The 19,375-nt window shown below is 44.2% G+C and overlaps 1 protein-coding gene across 2 annotated transcripts in view; it reads right to left on the reverse strand.

The window, feature by feature from the left end:
- LOC135904587 (B-cell receptor CD22-like) overlaps nt 1-19,375 on the reverse strand; it is a 281,552-nt gene that overhangs the window by 63,170 nt on the left and 199,007 nt on the right. For both annotated transcript variants that reach the window (XM_065435446.2, XM_065435445.2), the window contains exon 2: nt 4,788-5,117. In XM_065435446.2, the coding sequence (XP_065291518.1) occupies nt 4,788-5,117 (330 nt within the window). The remainder of the gene's footprint in view (nt 1-4,787; nt 5,118-19,375) is intronic.

Below are 19,375 nucleotides of genomic sequence, written 5' to 3' on the forward strand. Positions count from 1 at the left end.
AAGGTGAGAGCTTGCAGACGAACGGTGTTTTCATCGTAACCGTGACATGCGGGGACTGCATATTCGACATGTAAGGCAAAACTGGTCTCCGCGAAACTAAGCACGACGCCTGAAAGCGCAGCGCCGTTGGCCGAGAAGTGCAAAAGGCTGCACGGCGCGTGGCGGAAATATGCGCGTTCTAGAAGCACTTTACGGGCCCCGCGCGTGGCGTTAAAACCACACTCGCTCGCCCGCACGCACGCGGGCGTTTCAATGTGCGTGTGATTTCTGGTCGCATTGTCGCCTCGCTTGGCCAAATACAGGTGCGACACACCTTTCTGGTTTCTGCAGTACGCCTAATGGCTGCAGCCACCGCCGCATTTTTTTCATTATTCTCCCTGATATACGACCACTCGGGGCTCGCGAGAAGCGGCTGGAGATGTGCGTGAAACCAGCTTCCTTTTCAAAAGCAGCATGAAGTGAAGCGAGGGACAGCAGACCACAGAACACATCTATAAAAAGGGATGCCAGCTCTGGATGCAGTCCATTTGTCTTCGAGGCAGCGGTTTTGGGGGAGCGCTGCCATGCGAGGCTGAACCGCGTAGGAAGCTTTAACGGCAATGCTTTCGCGGAGACGGCTCAGGGAGAATGCTCCTTGGCGTCGCAAAATTTATAAACTTTGTCTATGGGGGGATGCCATCGTAAGGCTTCCGCGTTCCAGCTTTTATGTCCCGCTTTGTGCATTGTCTTCTGGCGCTCTGCTGAGTAGCTCCAGCCAAACTCACGTTCAATGTCATCTCGGCGCCCAGATTAAGATGGCTTCTTTCTATAAGCTGCGGCTTGACGGTCGTAACGATTAGGTAATGTTTACGTATCAAGTAAATTTCACATAGCCCATCTAAGCCGTCCTTCTTCATAGTGACTGCTTTTCCTAATCTTTCTGTACATTAAACAAAATGCACGAGACATCAAGTGTGGTTTGTGAGCCCACAATTTGGCATTCTAAATTTCACCCGTGTACTTAGATTTAGGTGCACGTTAAATAACCCCAGGTGGTCGAAATTTCCGGAGTCCTCTACTACGGCGTGCGTCATAATCAGAAAGTGGTTTTGGCACGTAAAACCCCATAATTTAATTTTAAATTTCACCCGAGTGAAGCAATTGAATAGTGTTAGGTCGTTCGTACCTTTACACATGCTCCTGTTTTCATAATCAAGGAGATGAGGCTGGCGAAAGCGCATCACTTTGAAAACTTCTCTGCTTGTCTAACAGTCATACCGACGCACATAACTCCTGCCCATATAATCCTACATTTGTGAATTCTATCCTCGGTGCTTATGTATAAGAAACAATTATTGTTACGGCTAAAAAGTACGATAAGAAAGATTTTTTTTTTTCAGCATGGATTTTCCTAGCGCTAATCGCTTGCTGAGAATCGCTAGCGAAGTTCTAGTTAAGTGTAACAAAGTATGCTGAAACGCTTATTTTATTTACTTTTTATTTACTCTCATACCCACAGCGCCATTTAGGCATTACAGTGGGGGGGTTACATACATCAATGTAAGCAGCTTATGGCATCGAATAAACAGTATTATGCTATACAATACAATGAAAGAGAAAAAGAGAAAAAAAACGCAAAAATGACATGACAAAAATGGTACATCAGGATATCAATGTACAGCACGCAGGAAACGGCATCATAGAATTTAAGTAATAAAGCACTATATAATGATAGCAAACTCTGCAATTACTGCATACTGAAAAATAAAGAAGAAAATTTCAAAGAGCATTTGCAAAATGTTCATTATTAAGTATACTAACTACGGCAGCAGGCAGTCGATTCCATTCTAAAATGGTTTTGGGGAAAAAGGTGCTTTTGAAAAGTTTAGTTCTACAAGTGTATTCCCTAACCTTGAGCTCGTGATCTGTTCGTCTGGATATATAATGTGGCTGAAGAATATACTTATTACGGTCTATTCCGATTTGGCCATAAAATATATTGTGAAAAAGTTTCAAGCGTAATGTCTGCCTTCTCTTTTCTAAGGTGTCCCATTTTAATGTTTGTTTTGCGCTAGTAATACTAAGGTTTCTGTCATAGTTGCCGATTACGTACCGTGCTGCTATATTCTGAACTCTCTCAAGTTTATCTCGGTCGGTACACGTAGGAGGGTCCCATACGGTACATCCATATTCTAAAATGGGTCTAACATAGCTTTTGTACAGAAGATCGCGAGCCTGCTGGGGAAAGAGTTTTGTATTGCGCCGTAGAAATCCTAACACTTTGCATGCCTTTGCTGTAATGAAATCAACATGCCTGTGCCAACACATGGACGGCGTGAGGAATACACCCAAGTACTTGTACTCGTGAACAATCTGCAATGGGGAACCGGAGAGATAATATACGGCTTCTGGCATACACTTTTTAGTAAAGCGCATGTGGACAGTTTTCTGTGTGTTTATTTGCATATGTGACTCCCTGCACCAGTTTTGTAGTTCAACTAAATCATTTTGCAAGATAACAGTATCGGCAATGCTTGTAATTTCTCTATATATTATCAGATCATCAGCAAACAATCTTACGGAAGAAACAATAGTGTTGGGAAGGTCATTTATAAACAATAAGAAAAGCAATGGGCCCAATACCGAGCCCTGGGGGACGCCAGACGTTACGCGGGCCGCACTAGATTCTGCGCCATTTACCACTACATGCTGAAACCGCAAAGAAAGGTATTCCTGAATCCATGCAATTACTTGGTCATTGATATTAAACCAGCGTAGTTTACATACAAGCAATTTGTGATCCACCAGGTCAAAAGCTTTTCTAAAATCTACAAACACCGAGGACATTTTGATGGTCTTCACTTTGCATTGCCATAGCCAAGAAGCAGGGCTAAGTCTCTCCTGGAAACTCAAGCGGAGGCTAACACGAAAAGAAAAGAAACCCTTTTGCAGGAAAACTGGAAAACTTCGAGTCATCTGAACTTTTTTCCTCGAAGATGAATTGGTCGCTAAATGACAAGGAAGCAGTCTATAGTATAGTTTCTAGATTTGAAAAGAAATAGTTGCTCTTCAGTTGAAATATATATATATATATATATATATATATATATATATATATATATATATATATATATATATATATATATATATATATATATATATATATATACATATAGAAGGAAGCCACAACAAAAAGAAAAGAAACTTAACGACAGGGCAGGATCAATTAGCTTGCTAGACAAATTTTTTTCGGCCTTATTTTCTTCGTTTTTCTCGGTCTTTGGACTCGTTCCCCGTGGCAGTATGCGTGCGCAGCGCCATTCTGCGGGTCAGAGAATTGGTGAGTGCCTGCTTTTACATTATCTGCGGTCCTGGTTTCTCGTGGCCTTAATGAGCTGAGAGAAGGCCACAAATGAGCGCGGAATCTGAGTGGAAATCGGGATATGAAGATAAAACGAGCCTGCTCCCCCCGAGAACAATCGCTGAATGCGGCCAGTCGATTGGCGCCGAGTGTGCCCCAGAATGGACCCGGAGAATGATATCGGTCTTCGTTTAGTATTCTAGCTACTCATTGCGTTCTTTCCGATAAAAAAAAAGAAAGAAATTAAGGAACGAGGAAGAAGGAGAGGACAGGCGATTCGGCAGAACTTCTTCCGACCGGTTATCGGAATGAACAATGCACGTATAGTGCGCCCTCCGTCACCGCCGGAAACAATCTGATTGAGGCCCCCTTCCTGACCGGTAGTGCCGAATAGCCGGAATTGTCCTTCCGCCCCGCGTATTACTGGAGCACTAATGATGAAACAAGAGCCTTTTTCTCCGTCTCGTTCAGTTCTGCGTGCCTAGCTCTTGCGTCAGAACTTCTTCACTTGCGACATAGCTTCGTTTTTTTCCACGCGGGTCGAAAGTATCTTGTACTTCCGTGCCTAGAGAAAGCTCAGACACCGGCACGGGTCTGTTGAAGGAAATGAGAATGGGCTTGAAGTCACTGTGCTCACTTTATCGGTGTTGTATGGCACTCAGTGAAATATGTGAAACTCTTGTATTTAAAAGTAATATTCCGAAAATACAGTTTTGCCAAACCTTGAATAGCTTCCAGCAGTTCTCTTGTTACAGGAACCTAAAACCAGTACTAGCTTTCCAGATTTTTTTCGTTGGAAGCCGTGGCGATGTAATAAAGTGTCTTTTTTTTTCTGGTTTTATTATTTGCACGATGAATTCACTCACAATTACAGATTATTGCCAACATTTCGGCAGGTTCGTGCCAGCTATTGTGGGAAAAATACCCAACGTCATTTCTTCGACTACATTTCTAGGTCCATGGCCTCCTGAGCTATGCTGTAACAACAATGAGACGCAAAAACTACATCACAAGATGATGTTCTTTTTATATTTTGTTTTAGCTTTTTTTTAGCTTTTTTTTAGCCCATTGTCGCGCGACCAGATTCAATGCAACACAGTATTTATAATGTTGACATTGTTGCTTAAGCCTTTACGACTACTATACATGTACAAATATATCCTCCTTCCTGGAGCATCAAGGTTTGCGTAGATAGCTGTAGAGTAAATTAGCAGTTTTAACACAATGCCCCGACCTGAAATCCTAACCAATTTGTTAAAAGGCATTCAATCTTGTGTTCTAAGTTTTGGGCGTAGCGCCAATCACTGAAGTTACGACTGGTAACATCCCCCATCAAGCCACAAAATTCTGCGCTGAACGAATTTCACCTGGGCAGCTCAACGTTCAACAAGGTAATCTTTACCGTCAGAACAATGGCACTGAGGTATCGCTATGCTCAGGCACTCACCCAAGGTGATTAGGTTGGCGTAGGAGAGGGAGGGGCACTTTCCCCTGACGTAGGTGACGTCGCATTTGTACTGGCCCTCGTCGGCCAATCGCAGCGGGAAGATCTCGAGCTGCGCGGTCGAGTTGCGCAGGAAGAAATCGGCCCGGTCCGGGTTGGCCAGCTCCTGGAGCGGCTTCTCCACGTCATTGCTGTACAGGTAGATGCGCTTCCACACATCGGACACGTTCTTGGTCCACGTGATGAAGTACACGTTTCCGCAGCGCTTCACGTCCACGTCACAGGGCAGCCGCACCGACTCGCCCACTAGGCCTGTCACAGTCGTCTCTTGGCCTGCAAAGAAAAGGTACACCAACACTGTAAGCCCAGTTCATGTACTTACGCCCGCAACGAACAGGGGAACTGCCGTCTTAATAAGAGTCGAGGAAGTACGATTGCAAGCCTGCGGCGTGTACTACAAGAAAGAAAGCAACTTAGAAATGTATCCAAGATTGACATTTACAAGAGAGAGAGAGAGAGAGAAAATAATGCAGAGAAAGGCAGGAAGGTTAACCAGAGGTAGTTCCGGTTGGCTACCCTGCGCAGGGGGAAGGGTTAAGGGGGATAAAAAGAGAAACAGAGTGGAAGGGGGAAAGTGTGCACATGTCAGTGATGAAGTAAGCTCCGAATATCTCTGAGCTGAAGTATTCAACTTTAATATATCGTCGTCTCAGACGTAACAAGGCAAATGCTTTCTTTGGCATTTGGATCTCAGAGCCTCTAAAGGCCCACCAGGTGCGGTTGTAGCCAGATCATTGCAGAGAGAGAGAGAGAGAGCAAGGACAGGAAAGGCAGGGAGGTCAACCAGATGAGCACAAGGTTTGCTACCCTACACTGGGGTGGGGGAAAGGAGAATAGAAAGAGAAAAAGAGGTGAGACGGTGAGCCCTGAATGCGCGTGGGAGATCATTGGAAAATCGCGTAGGGCCAGTCGAGCTGAAATGCGTTGTAAATGCTGAGTTCTTGCCAGCGCATAATATTTGAGCCACCAGAACAGAAGTGTTGTTCATGAAAACCACGCTGCACAAAAAACCACTTCCGTCAGTTCCCTAATGGCATAACGCACGCCATCCAATACCACAACCCGTCCAGTGCCGAAAGCATTCATAGACTACGTGGATCGGATGGATAAAACATTTGGGGAGTATTTCTTTCATTGATAAAATTATTCCTTATGAAAGGCCTGGTGAGTCATGACATGATGATAAAAAAATTCTAAAAACGCTGTGTACAAGACGTCTTAAAATTAAATGGTCACTCGCACTAAATACAAAGCCCGTTATTAGTGAGAACATCTTTCCTTAAGCGTTCAACACTGCTCTCGTATCACTAATTGCCACGGATAGCTAGAGGCTGATTGTAAGACAGACCTTAGCTAGCCATGGTAGTTAGTGATACGAAAGTAGGATTGAAGGCTTAAGGGAAACCATTCTAACTAACGGTTGGCTTTGTGTAATTAGTGCAAAGTTAATTTTAGGACGTTTTGTACACAGAGTTTTTAGAAATTTCTTATCTTCACGTCGAGCTATAACCTGTCTTACGATCAACTTCTACGTTTAAAACGATCTGTAACTCGAGTTACAGTTGCGTGCTGACATCAGTTTTTCGTGTGATAACTCATTATAGAAGATGCCCTTACCACGTCTTCCGCACGTGCAGGTAAATGTCAGCCTTGTGTTTGGAGGCTGCTGTCGTATCACTAATTGTCATCGATAGCTAGAGGTTTACCGTAAGACAGGCCTTAGCTAGCCGTGGTAGTTAGTGATACAAAAACAGGGTTGAAGGCTTAAGGGAAACCTTTCTAACTAACGGTGGATCTTGTTTAACTAGTGCAAGGTTCATTTTAGGACGTTTCGTGCACAGTGTTTTTAGAAATGTCTCATCTTCACTTCGAGCTAGAGCCTGTCTTACGATCAACCTGTACGTTTAAAAGGATCTGTAACTCGAGTTACAGTTGCGTGTTGACATCAATTTCTCGTGTAATAGCTCATTATACAAGATGCAGTTACCACGTATTCCGCACGTGCAGGTAAATGTCAGCCTTGTGTTTGGAGGAAGCACGTGGGAGATAAATAAAATCACGCATTACGCGTAATCACGCATATTCTCGTCAAAGAATTTATTAGGGACAACATACATGTGCGTGCACTTGAACTCAAAGACACATCACCACTGTTTTTGTTCCTTTTTATACGTGTACTAGTTACTTTTATTACTGCTTTCTTTTGCGATGCGGCCTCCCCCATCTTCTTTTATTAAATTAACTTTTCCGTTAACATTCAGACATTGGGCTGTACGAGCAAAGTACGTACATTGCTTACCATATGAACTAGTTCCCGTTTATTGCAGGTAAGACAGAGATCGCTATCTTAGTAATGGGCAAAACCAAAGTTTGGGCAAATTGGTGATTTAATACTTTGCAGAAGAGTTTCGCCGGGTATGCTTAGACAAATACATGCATCCGTTCAAGCATGCCTTCTCTTGCCTGTTCCTTACTCTTCTGTGTGCCAGGCACAATTTAAAACATCAAAGCATGATGTGCTTTTTGTGGCTGTCTAGACACAACAAATTGCTAAGAGAAAGTAAACGTTACCGATCTTGATTGTCCATTGCTCAAGCGTCAGGAGCAGGAAAAAAATTCGTCGTATTGGCAAACAAACGACGTTACCGCTTCAACAAAGGGCGACACATGGAAGATCTAAGCATTGTGGAAAAGATTTGCAAGCGTCAGCTGCAGTGGCCTTTACGTTGGGAAGAGCATCAACGCAGAAGGAAAAAAAAGGTATTGCCTTCCAGGTGGAACAAAAGTGCAAATGCTGAGGCCGTGAAAACACATATTCTCAATTTGCGCGGTGTTCCGAACACGCTACAAATTCTGCTTCCACAGTTAGAGGTCATAAAAGCATACCACGCAACGAATACGTGAAACCAATTTAAAACATAAGAAAATGCGCAAGCCTTCTACTCAGAAAGCTTACAGAAAGAGAATGAACAGAGAAACAGCAACGATTGCTTTAAAATGAGTTCAGAGAAACGAGGTCACTGCAAGGACTTCAATGAAATAGCCATAGCGCCGGAAACAATATGAAGGCTACGAGTGCTGTTTCATTTTTCCCTTTTTCTGTTCGACTGTGTCTCGCAACAAATAAGGAAGAGACACCTATGATTGATCTCACGAACGAGTGTTCAACGATTCCCAGGACAGCTGTCGAAGAGCGTCTGACAAAGCAAGTACTATAAGGATAAAAGAGGAGGGAATCGAGCCTAGAGGGAGCGAGCGCAGCAAAAGGAGGGTCCGATAGAAAGCACTGCAATTGGCGTTCCTCTTTGTCCGCTTTCTTTTTTGCAAGCTTTTCAATTGCAGAATTGAAACGTGGCCCGACAGAAGAATAAGAGAGAGGTTCCAGCGCAGCCGCTCGATACACTGTCTTCTGTCTTCTTCTTCATCTTCTTCTTCTTGTTTTTTTTTGTCGTTCTCTTTCGTTTTACAGTTGTACTTTTACTCTTCCATCTTTCCCACTTTGCCACGGTATGCTGTTGCCGCGTGTCTTATTGCTCGCCCCCGTAACTGCGAAAAGTCGTTTCTTGGGGCCGCGAATTTGTCTTTGGATGATGAATGGGCCGTGTCCGGTGCCTGATCACAACCTTCGAACCGCCGGGTGCGACTCGCTCTCGCAACTAGCGACGCAGAAGATTAACGTCTTAAACTCACGCCCCTTCGATGCTTGTCGTCGTCTTTCGCTTGATTCTCCAACTCCACAAATTCTTTCTCTATTTTTCGTTTCTCCTTAGTTTTTGTTGACTGCGTCCCACTCTTTTTCGATTCATTGCCTGCTTCCTTCTTTTTTTGGCTCCCTCGCTCTTCTCATGCGATCTTTCTGTGTAAGGGAGAAAAAAATAAACAAGAAATTCGCTAAGAAGAAGCCACATGAGCTAGGAAATAAAGCCACGACATCAGTTGTCTTTTTTTTTATTGATTTCTTTCAGCACCTTAAGAAAGGTCAATGCTTCAGGCTCACGTCTAATCCGGCGTCATCACGTGGCCAACAGTCGCGCAGTCTTTCAGTGTGAAATGACAGCCGACAGGAGTCAGCCTGCCAAAGGAAACCGTCAAGCAAAGCCTTCATAACGACAAGCGCGTTTGCCGACACCAAGCGCAAATATAATAGGGCGTTTCAGTAAAGATGTCCAATGAGTGCAAACTGTTGTAGAAATTTCACTCCTCGGCAACTCAATGTTTGTTTCGGACTTCAATTTACTGAATAACCACTGCTCGCTGAACCAAATAGCATTGATGAAATTTGCAATGAAAGCGCTCGAGGAGAGCGCGCGCAAACCGCAACTTATATTTGTGCCGTATAAACTGCTTGCATGTGGTAATCAAACAGTCGATAAGTAAATTTAAAGTTTGCGACTAGCTTGAACGATAAACCCCTCTAATAAACTCAGTCGCATTTTACAGAATGATCCTGATGAAACCCGTGATGCGCCTTTTGAGACAGTTTTCATATATTTCTGTAGGGCGCACCGGAAACGCTCGGTGTATCTGCACTGCCATAATCATTGACCCTCATGCTAACCTTTGCTTCCATGCGCTTAATATAGCATTGTTATTACCAGACGAGATATCAGCGCATGCTTAGCATACCATTACCACTCATAAGTGACTGCGTTTCTTGGTATACTGGCCATGTGTGTCAGCTTCCTGAGCTTATTCCTGATCGTTTACGACCCGTAGGGACAATCATTACACATCCGTGTGAGTGCGCCTACAGAAATTAAGGCGTAACCATAAAGCTAGTCAGCTATGTAGAACGTTGATTACGAGTGGCGGCACTCGTTCTGGCTGAGTTTCAACACTGAGCTATATCGCCCTGCGGCAGCCGAGTTCCCTGTTTTTGATAAGTTCTTTGCTGTGACCCTAATCTCCCTGTATTCCTTGCTGATAATAACCCGGCCGCCAAGAGCATTCCAGTAACGGCCGACGCATTCTTTGATCAGAGTACTATTCCTTGATGGTATTCTCAACGCACACAGTAGCAGCTGTTTGATATGATTTACACTCCCGAAATAGCAAATTTCAGCGCTTAAATCGTGCTCATACCCATCATTTAAAAGTGTTGTTTCACTGCATGCAGGTTAAGGTCTGTAATAATTAATACTTTCATGAAAGCTCCCAAAGAAAACCTAGCAATATGGTTGAAAGACGCATAAATGTGGTTTAAATTCGGACTCCGGTAGAATACTAATTGAAATGCATTAATTTCGTCGTTAGGCTACGAAATACCAAAACGGTTTTGTAAATGAACAAGATAAAAGGTTACGTTATTCCGAAATATTTTCACGGCGGAATCATTGAAAATGCATGGATTGGTGATTGGAAAGACCAGATGGGAGTGCTACTATAGGCGGGTGCATAACTAATGCAGTGAAGTGGCCTCTTGGTCATTGCTCGTAATAAAAGCATGTGCTATCCTTGAATATATCAATGTATAGGCTTAACCACCACTTAAACACGTGCTGAAACTCCTGTAAAAATAAGGAAAAGTGCAAACTGCTCGAAAGCGATGTTTTGAGAGGTGATCGTCTGTCTGTGCTCTCTGACTCTCTTTGTCCCTTTCTCTACTTTCTTTTTTTTTTCGATGCACGACACTTAGGAGATGTTGACAGCTACAATCGGCACAGACTACTCCCTCTCACAAAGAACAATTATATTTTAACTATAGTCGTTTCTTACACCTCCCACTCTCCCGTTTCCTTTTGTATAGTAGCAAACCAGATTTTCTTTTCTCGTTGACATCCGCACCATTCTCCTTTCTTTCGTACTTATATTGCTTGGAAACTATTTCTGCTCCTTTAGGAAGGAATGCTTTCCTGAAGGTTTGTTGCTTCTTTGTTCTATACAGAACTAACACACGAGGCACAAATATAACAAAACTTTTAGCGCCCCTTCGCCTACTGCACGTTATTTCCACAATTCTGCTGTTTCAATCAAATAGGCTTTCCAGGAAAAGACCAGCGAAAGTATGGAAAAAACAATGGCCTGCCAAAGAGCCTCGCGGAGTTGAGACATCGCATCAGCGCCAGCAGGTGCGGAGACATTTGGCGTGCCTCAAAAGTACGAAGACAGAAGCAGCCCTGAAGAGACGCGCTACGACGAAAAATGAGACCATAAAAGGTCGGCGAATGGGCTGCGTACCGCAGGTTGCGTTTATGTGTGATGCTTTTGTACGAGGCAGCAAAGAATCGGAAAAGGTGTAAACAAGGAAATGGAAGCCAGAAAGAACATTGTGGTTTCAGGCAACAGCCTCACCCTGTACTTGCCACTCAGACAGGGCACTTTCCATTCCATTTCACTCGCTTGCAGTCCTTGCTTTAGTATGACCTGTTTAGGTTTTATTCGCGATAGTAGTGACTGTCGTAACGTAGGATGGGTAGCTAGAAAGTGCGGTTGATTATGATCAACATATACACAGCCCTTGGATACGCGAAGTACAATAGTTCGGCAGCTGATTCAGTTTATTTCTGCCTTTCAAAATGAGGGCACGCAGAACTGCCAAGTTGTGCGTTTCTTCTTTAAGTTGCCTCGTTAAGGTAGCTTTCGGTTTAGTAGTGAGGTTAAATGTGCAGTAATAATAAATAAACAATCTACAATGAAAATGTAAGTGTTCAGCTGCAATCAGTGTCATTGTATGCAGTTTGCACTTCGGGCGGTGAGAAAACAATCGCAGTAAGCGCAGTGCGTGTGTGTGTGTGTATGTGTGTGTGTTTTTTTTGTGTGTGTGTGTGTGTGTGTGCGTGCATGTGTGCGTGCGTGTGTGTGTATGTGTGTGCGTGCGTGTGTGCGTGCGTGTGTGTGTATGTGTGTGCGTGCGTGTGCGTGCGTGTGCGTGTGTGTGCGTGTGTGTGTGTGTGTGTGTGTGTGTGCGTGTGTGCGAGCGTGCGTGCGTGCGTGTGTGTGTGTGTGTGCGTGTGCGTGTGCGTGTGTGTGTGTGTGTGTGTGTGTGTGTGTGTGTGTGTGTGTGTGTGTGTGTGTGTGTGTGTGTGTGTGACGCAACACAAGCCCGATATGCATGCGCCTCGAGCCAGCAAGCAAACATCCATTTCTTTTGTCTAATAAATGCAAAACTTCTGCGCACCGAGGCTTCATAACAAAGCTTGATCTATTCTGTAATCATTCTACTTAGCCTCTGCCCCCGGACGAGACCCCTTGGTGGTAATAAACAAGAAGAATGCCAAATCTCTAAATAAACAAATTGTATTCTGCCATACCTTTCATCTCTCCTCCATCTCACAATGAAAGAAAAGCTTACGGTAGCATAATCACATACACAGGGGATTTCTTGATGTATTTCTGTGGCTTTAACGAAGAATAAAGAGATGACTAATGACCTCAAATTTTACTCGGAGAAAGATGACTATCACAGTAATATAATATTTTCGCGCCGCATGAGGAATCGTGGAAACTATTCGAACTAGAGTAATGTAGCGGTGCCACCGAACGGCTTTGTAGTGAACAAGGCATACGGTTGCGCGTTGAGCTTCAATCTATATAAGGTTTCTTTTTTTATTATTCTTCACTGGCTATTTTCGGTTTCATAAATCTAGTTTTACCTAAGCACTTTGTTTCGCCAGCATTCCTCTGTAGAGCGTTACATTCCACTATCTGCTTCGAGGAGAAGCAGAAGGAACCCAACATGCACAAAAGCACTATTATTTTCTTTCTTCTTTCATTTCTTTTACTGCGCTTTAAATAGTAACTAATCGCTGTGGTGCATATATAAGACAACCAAGCGCCTTGTCTTTCCTTGTATTTTTTGCTCTTATCGCTATTGTCTCAACAAGCACGAAGTGATCAAATATTACTTTACATAATCGCCAGTGCTTACGAAAAAAATGAATTAAGCTTTTTTTTTTCTTTTGTGTTTATTTCCTTTGTTTTCTATTATAACTCTCGTTCTCGCGTCTCTCTTAGGCTTCCCTTCGCGCCATGCGGCCGGCCGCAGTTTTTATCCGAGACAGGGACGACCGACTTTGCCTCGAAGCGGGCTCGCTTTCGCCGTGAGAACAAAATTAATCTCTCTCCGAGCTTCCATTCGTCTTCCTTTCGTTGTGTGCGCAAGTCGTCTTTGTTTCTTACGGTCCGCATTACGCCTTTTCCCCCACACCACCTCCTCCCCCCCTTCTCCTTGTCTCTCGCGTTGGCCTTCACTCAGCCGAATTAATCGTCGCGCTTTTCTGCTTCCGCTGCGTGTCTTGAAGGAATTTTTTCCGTCTGTGTGCGGCGAACACATTAGTTCCTCGTTCAGTCTTTTGCCGGCTCCTCTAGCTATAGTTTCTCGCTCTTTCTCTCCCCCTTTTCTCTCTCACTCTCTCTCTCTCTCTCTCTCTTTCTTCCCTCGTAACGCTGTATCCTCTTTCTCCCTTCGCGAGGAATACAAAAGAATCATTGAGCCGCACGAGGCAAATTAGATTTAAAGAGCAAGCTGTCTGAGAATAATCCAAACATGCTTGCCCCCGAGGAATTCGAGGATGCCCGCCCAGGCGTTGCAACGCTTTTTCACTAGCGGCCGGCACGAACTTCTTGCTCTCACTGGCTTGGCAGCCATCTGCTGTACGCAAAGGCTTGCAGTATTATTCATATTTACTGCGTTTACGTTTCCCATGTCGTTCACGGCCCATGGAATTGCGAAGTTGAAGCACCTGTTTTTATTATGTGTATACTCGCGGAAATAATACGCGTTACCGAAAAAAATTCAGCATCGTTTGTCACGTTCGTAGATATATTGGATACTATTCTCTTTGGAGACGGATCGATCCACTTTATTTTAGAAAGTACTCATTATCGATAGCTACCATCACGCCCCAAGAAAACCGAAGATGCCCTCAGGCGTCACAGCATCTTTCACTGGCGATCGGCACGAACTTGTCGCTACGGCTACCTTAGCATCAATATCCTGTACCAAAGACTTAATTAATACGAAATCGCGTTTTTTGTGTAACCTTCTGCGTATTAGCTACGCACTTGATTCGAATTCAGAAACTGAAGCCCATTTTCTCTGATATGCATACTCGCGCGACCAATGTGCACTCGCAAAATATCAACAGAGCTTGCCATGTTCGAATATATATTGGATAATACATCCCCTTTCGAGAGGAAAGTCGAGAGTTCACTGAGTCGTCACAAAACTTTTCATTAGTGACCGGCACGAACTTCTTGCGCCAGCTAGGTTGCGCAACTATCTGCTGCTAGTAAAGCGCCCTAAGGTTTTGTATTCTTTGTGTCACTGACTGCTCAGCGCACACTGGGCATTTCAAATACAAAACTGAAGCACGTTTGAATTTATATGATTACTCATGCGACTAATCCGCATTCGCAAAAGCTTTACAGTACTCGCCATGTCGTGAAAAAGTAATTGAATAATATCCTATTTCCAGAGAGTATATCCTACACGAAAGAATTCAATAGTGCTCACAGCCCCTTTCGCTACAGTGGCCCTCATTATTTGCTCGCTATCTGCAGTTTCGCAACAACCTTCTGCCCATAAATGCTTGCTTATTAGGAATTCAAATTTCTTGCGTGGTGCGCTCCGAAGAGCACGCTGGCAATCGAATTGCGAAATTAAAGCAGGTTTGTCCTGGAAATAATACTGGCGCAGGCAACATGAAATCACAATAATGCGACAATTTTGGTCGTATTCAGGTATTTGTCGGACAGGCTTATGTTTGGAGTGATAATGTAACTCTAAAGTGGCACGTTATTCTTGAGTTATTAGAAACAAATGCGATACCTGACGGCGCCAATGAACTGTGCCCTAATTCTTGCCTTTCTGCAAAAAAGAAAAAGAAATGTTGTCCTTAGGGAGGCCATTTCAGATTATCAATAAACGGAAACGTTTTTATAAACTCATTTAGAAAGTGCCCGTTTTTAAGCACCTTGACTTCCTGGCCTCCTTTATTCTAACATAGTACGTACTTTTCACACATGAAAAATTCAAGCCGTGGCTGATAATGACTGTTCAATATGCTCCGCACTGAAAATTGGGTGCACTCAACAGTAAATCAACAAGCAGAGTAACAGACATCGCAGCCAATCTTACATGCGAAGTAATTCAGTAAGCGATCAGACCTTAGATGTCAAGTGAACTCTTAGTCACCGCAACGTTGCCTTTATTATGATTATGCTCTACATTATAATAGTATCATGTGCTTCATTGCACAGGGTTTTGCAAAGTCCAGGCACATAGGGGTAATAACCACCGAGCCATGCTAAAACTTCACTAATTCTGGAATTACAGCTGCGCATTTGAACTAGCAAAACTAAGATAGTTTGAAGTCAGATGGATACTCATAACAATACTGTGGTTAGCTACAGTCGTAAGGTGCAGTAAGTAAGTCATAATAAGTTCGAGTTCTCTGCAGCGCACTCAGGTTACGTGACAACTGGTAGCAGCGATTCCCTAGGGACTGTTTATATTCCCAGGGTAATACTGCGTTTTCTTCTTAATAGAATAGCAGTAAAGTAGCTGAACAGGATAAATTGTTACCATTTAGATACATCATTATGACGACCCCCATTAAACATTATTCTGCAAGGAAATGCAGGGTCCACATAAGCAAAATGGCTGGCGAAACATTTATACTGAAGTTTTACATTCATTTCACTTTCTTTTATTTCTTTTAGAACGTTTCCAGCCTAGATGAGCAAGGCAAACTTCTAATCCTGAGAGCCTGAAGAACGTCTTGAAATTGAATGCACGTTCTGCTGCACCAAGACTGTTTCCTAGCAGCGATACAGTAATGACTGTGAACATTTTCTCCTGCCTCCGTGTAGCACTGCTACACCCCAAACAGAAATGAGATCCAAAAAGTGGGGACTGACTTCGCAGCAAGGACAGTGTAGTCCGGGTCGTGGCATGGAATACCGTTCGGTGGTGCGAAGACTCGAGACAGGCACCCAAATGTTCGCCCTAAGATGTCTTCGCGCGGGAACACCGTTCCCCGTCTCCAATGTTCTGGAACCGACATTTCTTTACCTTGCTCCTGTTTTCTCCTTGTTTCGTTCCGACGCATTTAGCGGTACGCTCTTAAAGCCCGGACACCAGAAAGCGCAGCCTCAGCAAATACAAATTGTGCTGTGATATAACCACGTCGTTGCTCTGTTCTTCCTTTTTTTTTGCGCCCGGTTCGGCCGGAGAATATTCTTTTTGTATTTGGAGAAGCCCAGACTCTGACGCCTTTTTTTTTTACGGCTGCAAATTTTGTCCTCTTAATGGCCATACGGAAGCCTACACAGTTCACTGGCCATGACGCTTTTTCGATTCCGTGTTCTTTTTTTTTCCGCTGAATGCTTCCTTTGATGAGCATGTTGGTACTCGTATACAGGCATAAATGTACAATTTTTTGCGAGTTTGTTAGGTCATTTGACGCATTCCCGTTCTAGTAGGGCAAGATTACGATCCCACTTCCATGTGTAGTATCGATCTACTGCTGTACTCACACCTATCTCTCTCGCTCTCTCTCTCGTTTCAATCCATTTCGTGAAAACCAGAGAGAGAAAGTGATTTAGCTACTGGATTGCGCAATCTTTAAGACGAGGCGTTTCAGACGTTCACAGCACACGTAGTCAATTGAATTGGGCAAACATGCATAAAAATAAATAGGCACTTCCTTGCACCTTCTTGCTACCGACTCCCTCGTGGCATGCCAAGCCAATGGCTCGTAAGTGTCGAACCAAGACCCGTCGTTTCCGGACACTTCATGAGGTGGTATGGTAAGTCGTTCGCGGGACATTACCACCGTCTCATGAGTAATATTCACTCCCAGGCACTTTGGTTACGGTCAAAACTCAAGTTGCACTACGGTCAATTGTTCTTCCGGCGCATCGATATCACATTGAAATCCTAACCGGTCAATCGTTGCACGGTTCTCACCCTGATGTTAACAGCGCAAAGCGTAGACGAGACACGAGACGAAAAGACGACACCACAAGCGCTGACTTTCAACAACGCTTATTTGAAGGAAACACGACTTCTTATACCATTGCCCACACGTGTCGCCGTCACCTGATAGCCCATCATGTGAAACATGCACTTTTTTCTCTTTTTTTGCACACAGGATAGTGGTTGTACGTGCAAAAGCTCAAGTTCTTTTTTTGTCAATGACAAGGACGCCGTGCTAACGCATTGGTTCCGAAGTCTGGTAATCTCGGCCACCTCAATTATCACTCGGACCAGCTGGTCATTGTGTTTGTCCAGCACATCACAGCGTCCGAATTCTGCGGCGCAAGCTTTAGAGGGGCAATCCCTGACATGGATACCTAGATTCCTGTTAGCCTGCTCGACGCTAAGTTTATGTTTCTTTAGTCTTTCGTTTGTGCATCTTGAAGTTTGCCCTATATACTTTTTCCCCATCTCCAAGGTATTGAATACACCACGGCTTCTGTGAACTCCACAAAACGATTCTGGTGATTTATCGTGCACCCTTGCTGGTTTATCGGCTTTTCCAATGCGTTAGCACGCCGTCCTTGTTACTGACAAAAAAAAAAAGAACTTGAGCTTTTGCATGTACAACCACTATCTTGAGTGCCGAAAAAAAGAAAAAAAGCGTGTTTCACATGATGTGCGATCACGTGATGGCGACACGTGTTGGAAATGGTGTAAGAAGCTGTGTTTCTTCGAAATAAACGCTGTTGAAAGTCAGCGCTTGTGGTGTCGTCTTCTCGTCTCGTGTCTCGTCTACGTTTTGCGCTCTTAACACCAGGACGGAAAACCAACAAGCTCAAGCTGCTATTCTAACGGTTCTCACGTTATTCGGACTTCCTGCATGTTGATGCCATTTTCATGCAAAACGTCAGTTTTTTTACTTATCGCTGAATAACATCCTATGTTGTTTCGTTCTTGCTGAAGGACGGACTTCCTGTGATTGTGTGACCTGTAAGAAGTATACTTATCGCATCACCAGTTTGAATTTACCCCCGTCATATGTAACGGGCAGCATATTTTTTTTTGTCATTTTAAAGACAAGTAACCACGTGCTCATAAACAAACTCGTTGGTGCTCACAGTTACCCCGAAATGCATCGCGCGTCACGCAGTTTTTATTCGCAGATCAATCATCATTGCTCCCGGCCACTGCGGCTCGCCTGGCAAGGGGGCTTCCCCTCGCAGCTTTGTTGGAAGAGCCGGATCGGAGACGGCGGACCGAGACCCGGCTCTCGGCGATAGATTAATCACGCGAAGTGGCCAGGTATAAACGAAGACGAAGATTAATAGCCCTGAGTGCACCCGCAAAAGCACCCGAGAGCCTCAAGCACACGCGCAAGCCAGCTTGCTCTCTTCGGGACGTTCCCGCTGGCTAGTCGTTTTACGGGCACGGCCATTATGGCATCGGCAGCCGCCGTCGGCTTTCTCGAGAGCACCCCCTCCGTCGCGCGTTTTTTCGAGGCAAAAGCTAATTGCTTTCGAAAAGAAAGTCACTTCCGCGCTTACCCGTGACACGGCTTTTCCTTACCTTCCTGTCGAATTACGAACATGATAAATGACTGAGCGCGGTAGTCTTCCTCGAGGGCGGCCAGTTTTTTTAATGAAGAGCGCATCCTTTCCCGAGAATGTATTTCTTTGCGATTCTCATTGAAACAAAGTTTGCCGAGTGATTCCCCGTTGCGCCAACTGCTATAGCGGAAGTGAAGTGGAAAGAGCTCTGTTTGGCGCGAGGTCTTGTTCTCCTGGCCAACCTCAGAAGAAAATTACTAGTTCTTTCACACGGCGGTAAAGCAAAAAGAGCCTCGAAACCTGTAAGCTATACCCCTTGGCGTACTAAAGCCATGGCGAAATACTTTTTCTTCTTTTTTTCCTTTTTTTTTTATTTAGAAGTGCATCATATGTGTCTCACCTATCACCTACCTCTGGGATACACTTTCTCATCTCCCTTCTGAAACTTAAATCGTTGCACAAAGGTGTGCTTATACTGGCGCAAGTCAAATTGCACTGTATGATTTAAGAATAAGCCTGTAGTAGAAGAATGCTACACGGAAAATGAAAGAAAATGTACTTTCACATTTCTATACCAACCCAAGTTCAATAGACCACGACAGCGCCAAATTAGGCCTTAGCTTGCGTTCCTTCGCAAATTTGTCTGAATGTTGTCTCAGACAAATATATTGCTTGCTTACGTATTTAAGCGCACCTAAAGGCAGTCATGGCATGATAACACTATTGATCAGAGAAATAGTGCCAGTAATTCTTAATATCATGGTCAGATGCAACCGTTACTCATTGTTCGGAGCAAAACAGGGCAGTGAGGTCCCTGTCACTCTATTTTACGCCTTGTGTGTCAGCCCGCCCACTCTCGGTTTCTGATTCTCTTTGCCGCGTCGTCGTATTTTTCCACTGCAAGCACACCTCACGCGAAACAGTCTTCCGCTGCCGCTTTGAGCCGAAAAACAGGACAGCCAAAATCGATGCTAAAAACTGATCATTATTTCACTCAGTCGCGAGTTCTCGAACCCATAGTCGCTGCACGACAGGCGCGCCTGTTCCATTTCCTGCCCCTT

Source organism: Dermacentor albipictus, chromosome 4, assembly GCF_038994185.2.
Source record: "Dermacentor albipictus isolate Rhodes 1998 colony chromosome 4, USDA_Dalb.pri_finalv2, whole genome shotgun sequence".
In the NCBI taxonomy this organism is placed as follows: Eukaryota; Metazoa; Arthropoda; class Arachnida; order Ixodida; family Ixodidae; genus Dermacentor; species Dermacentor albipictus.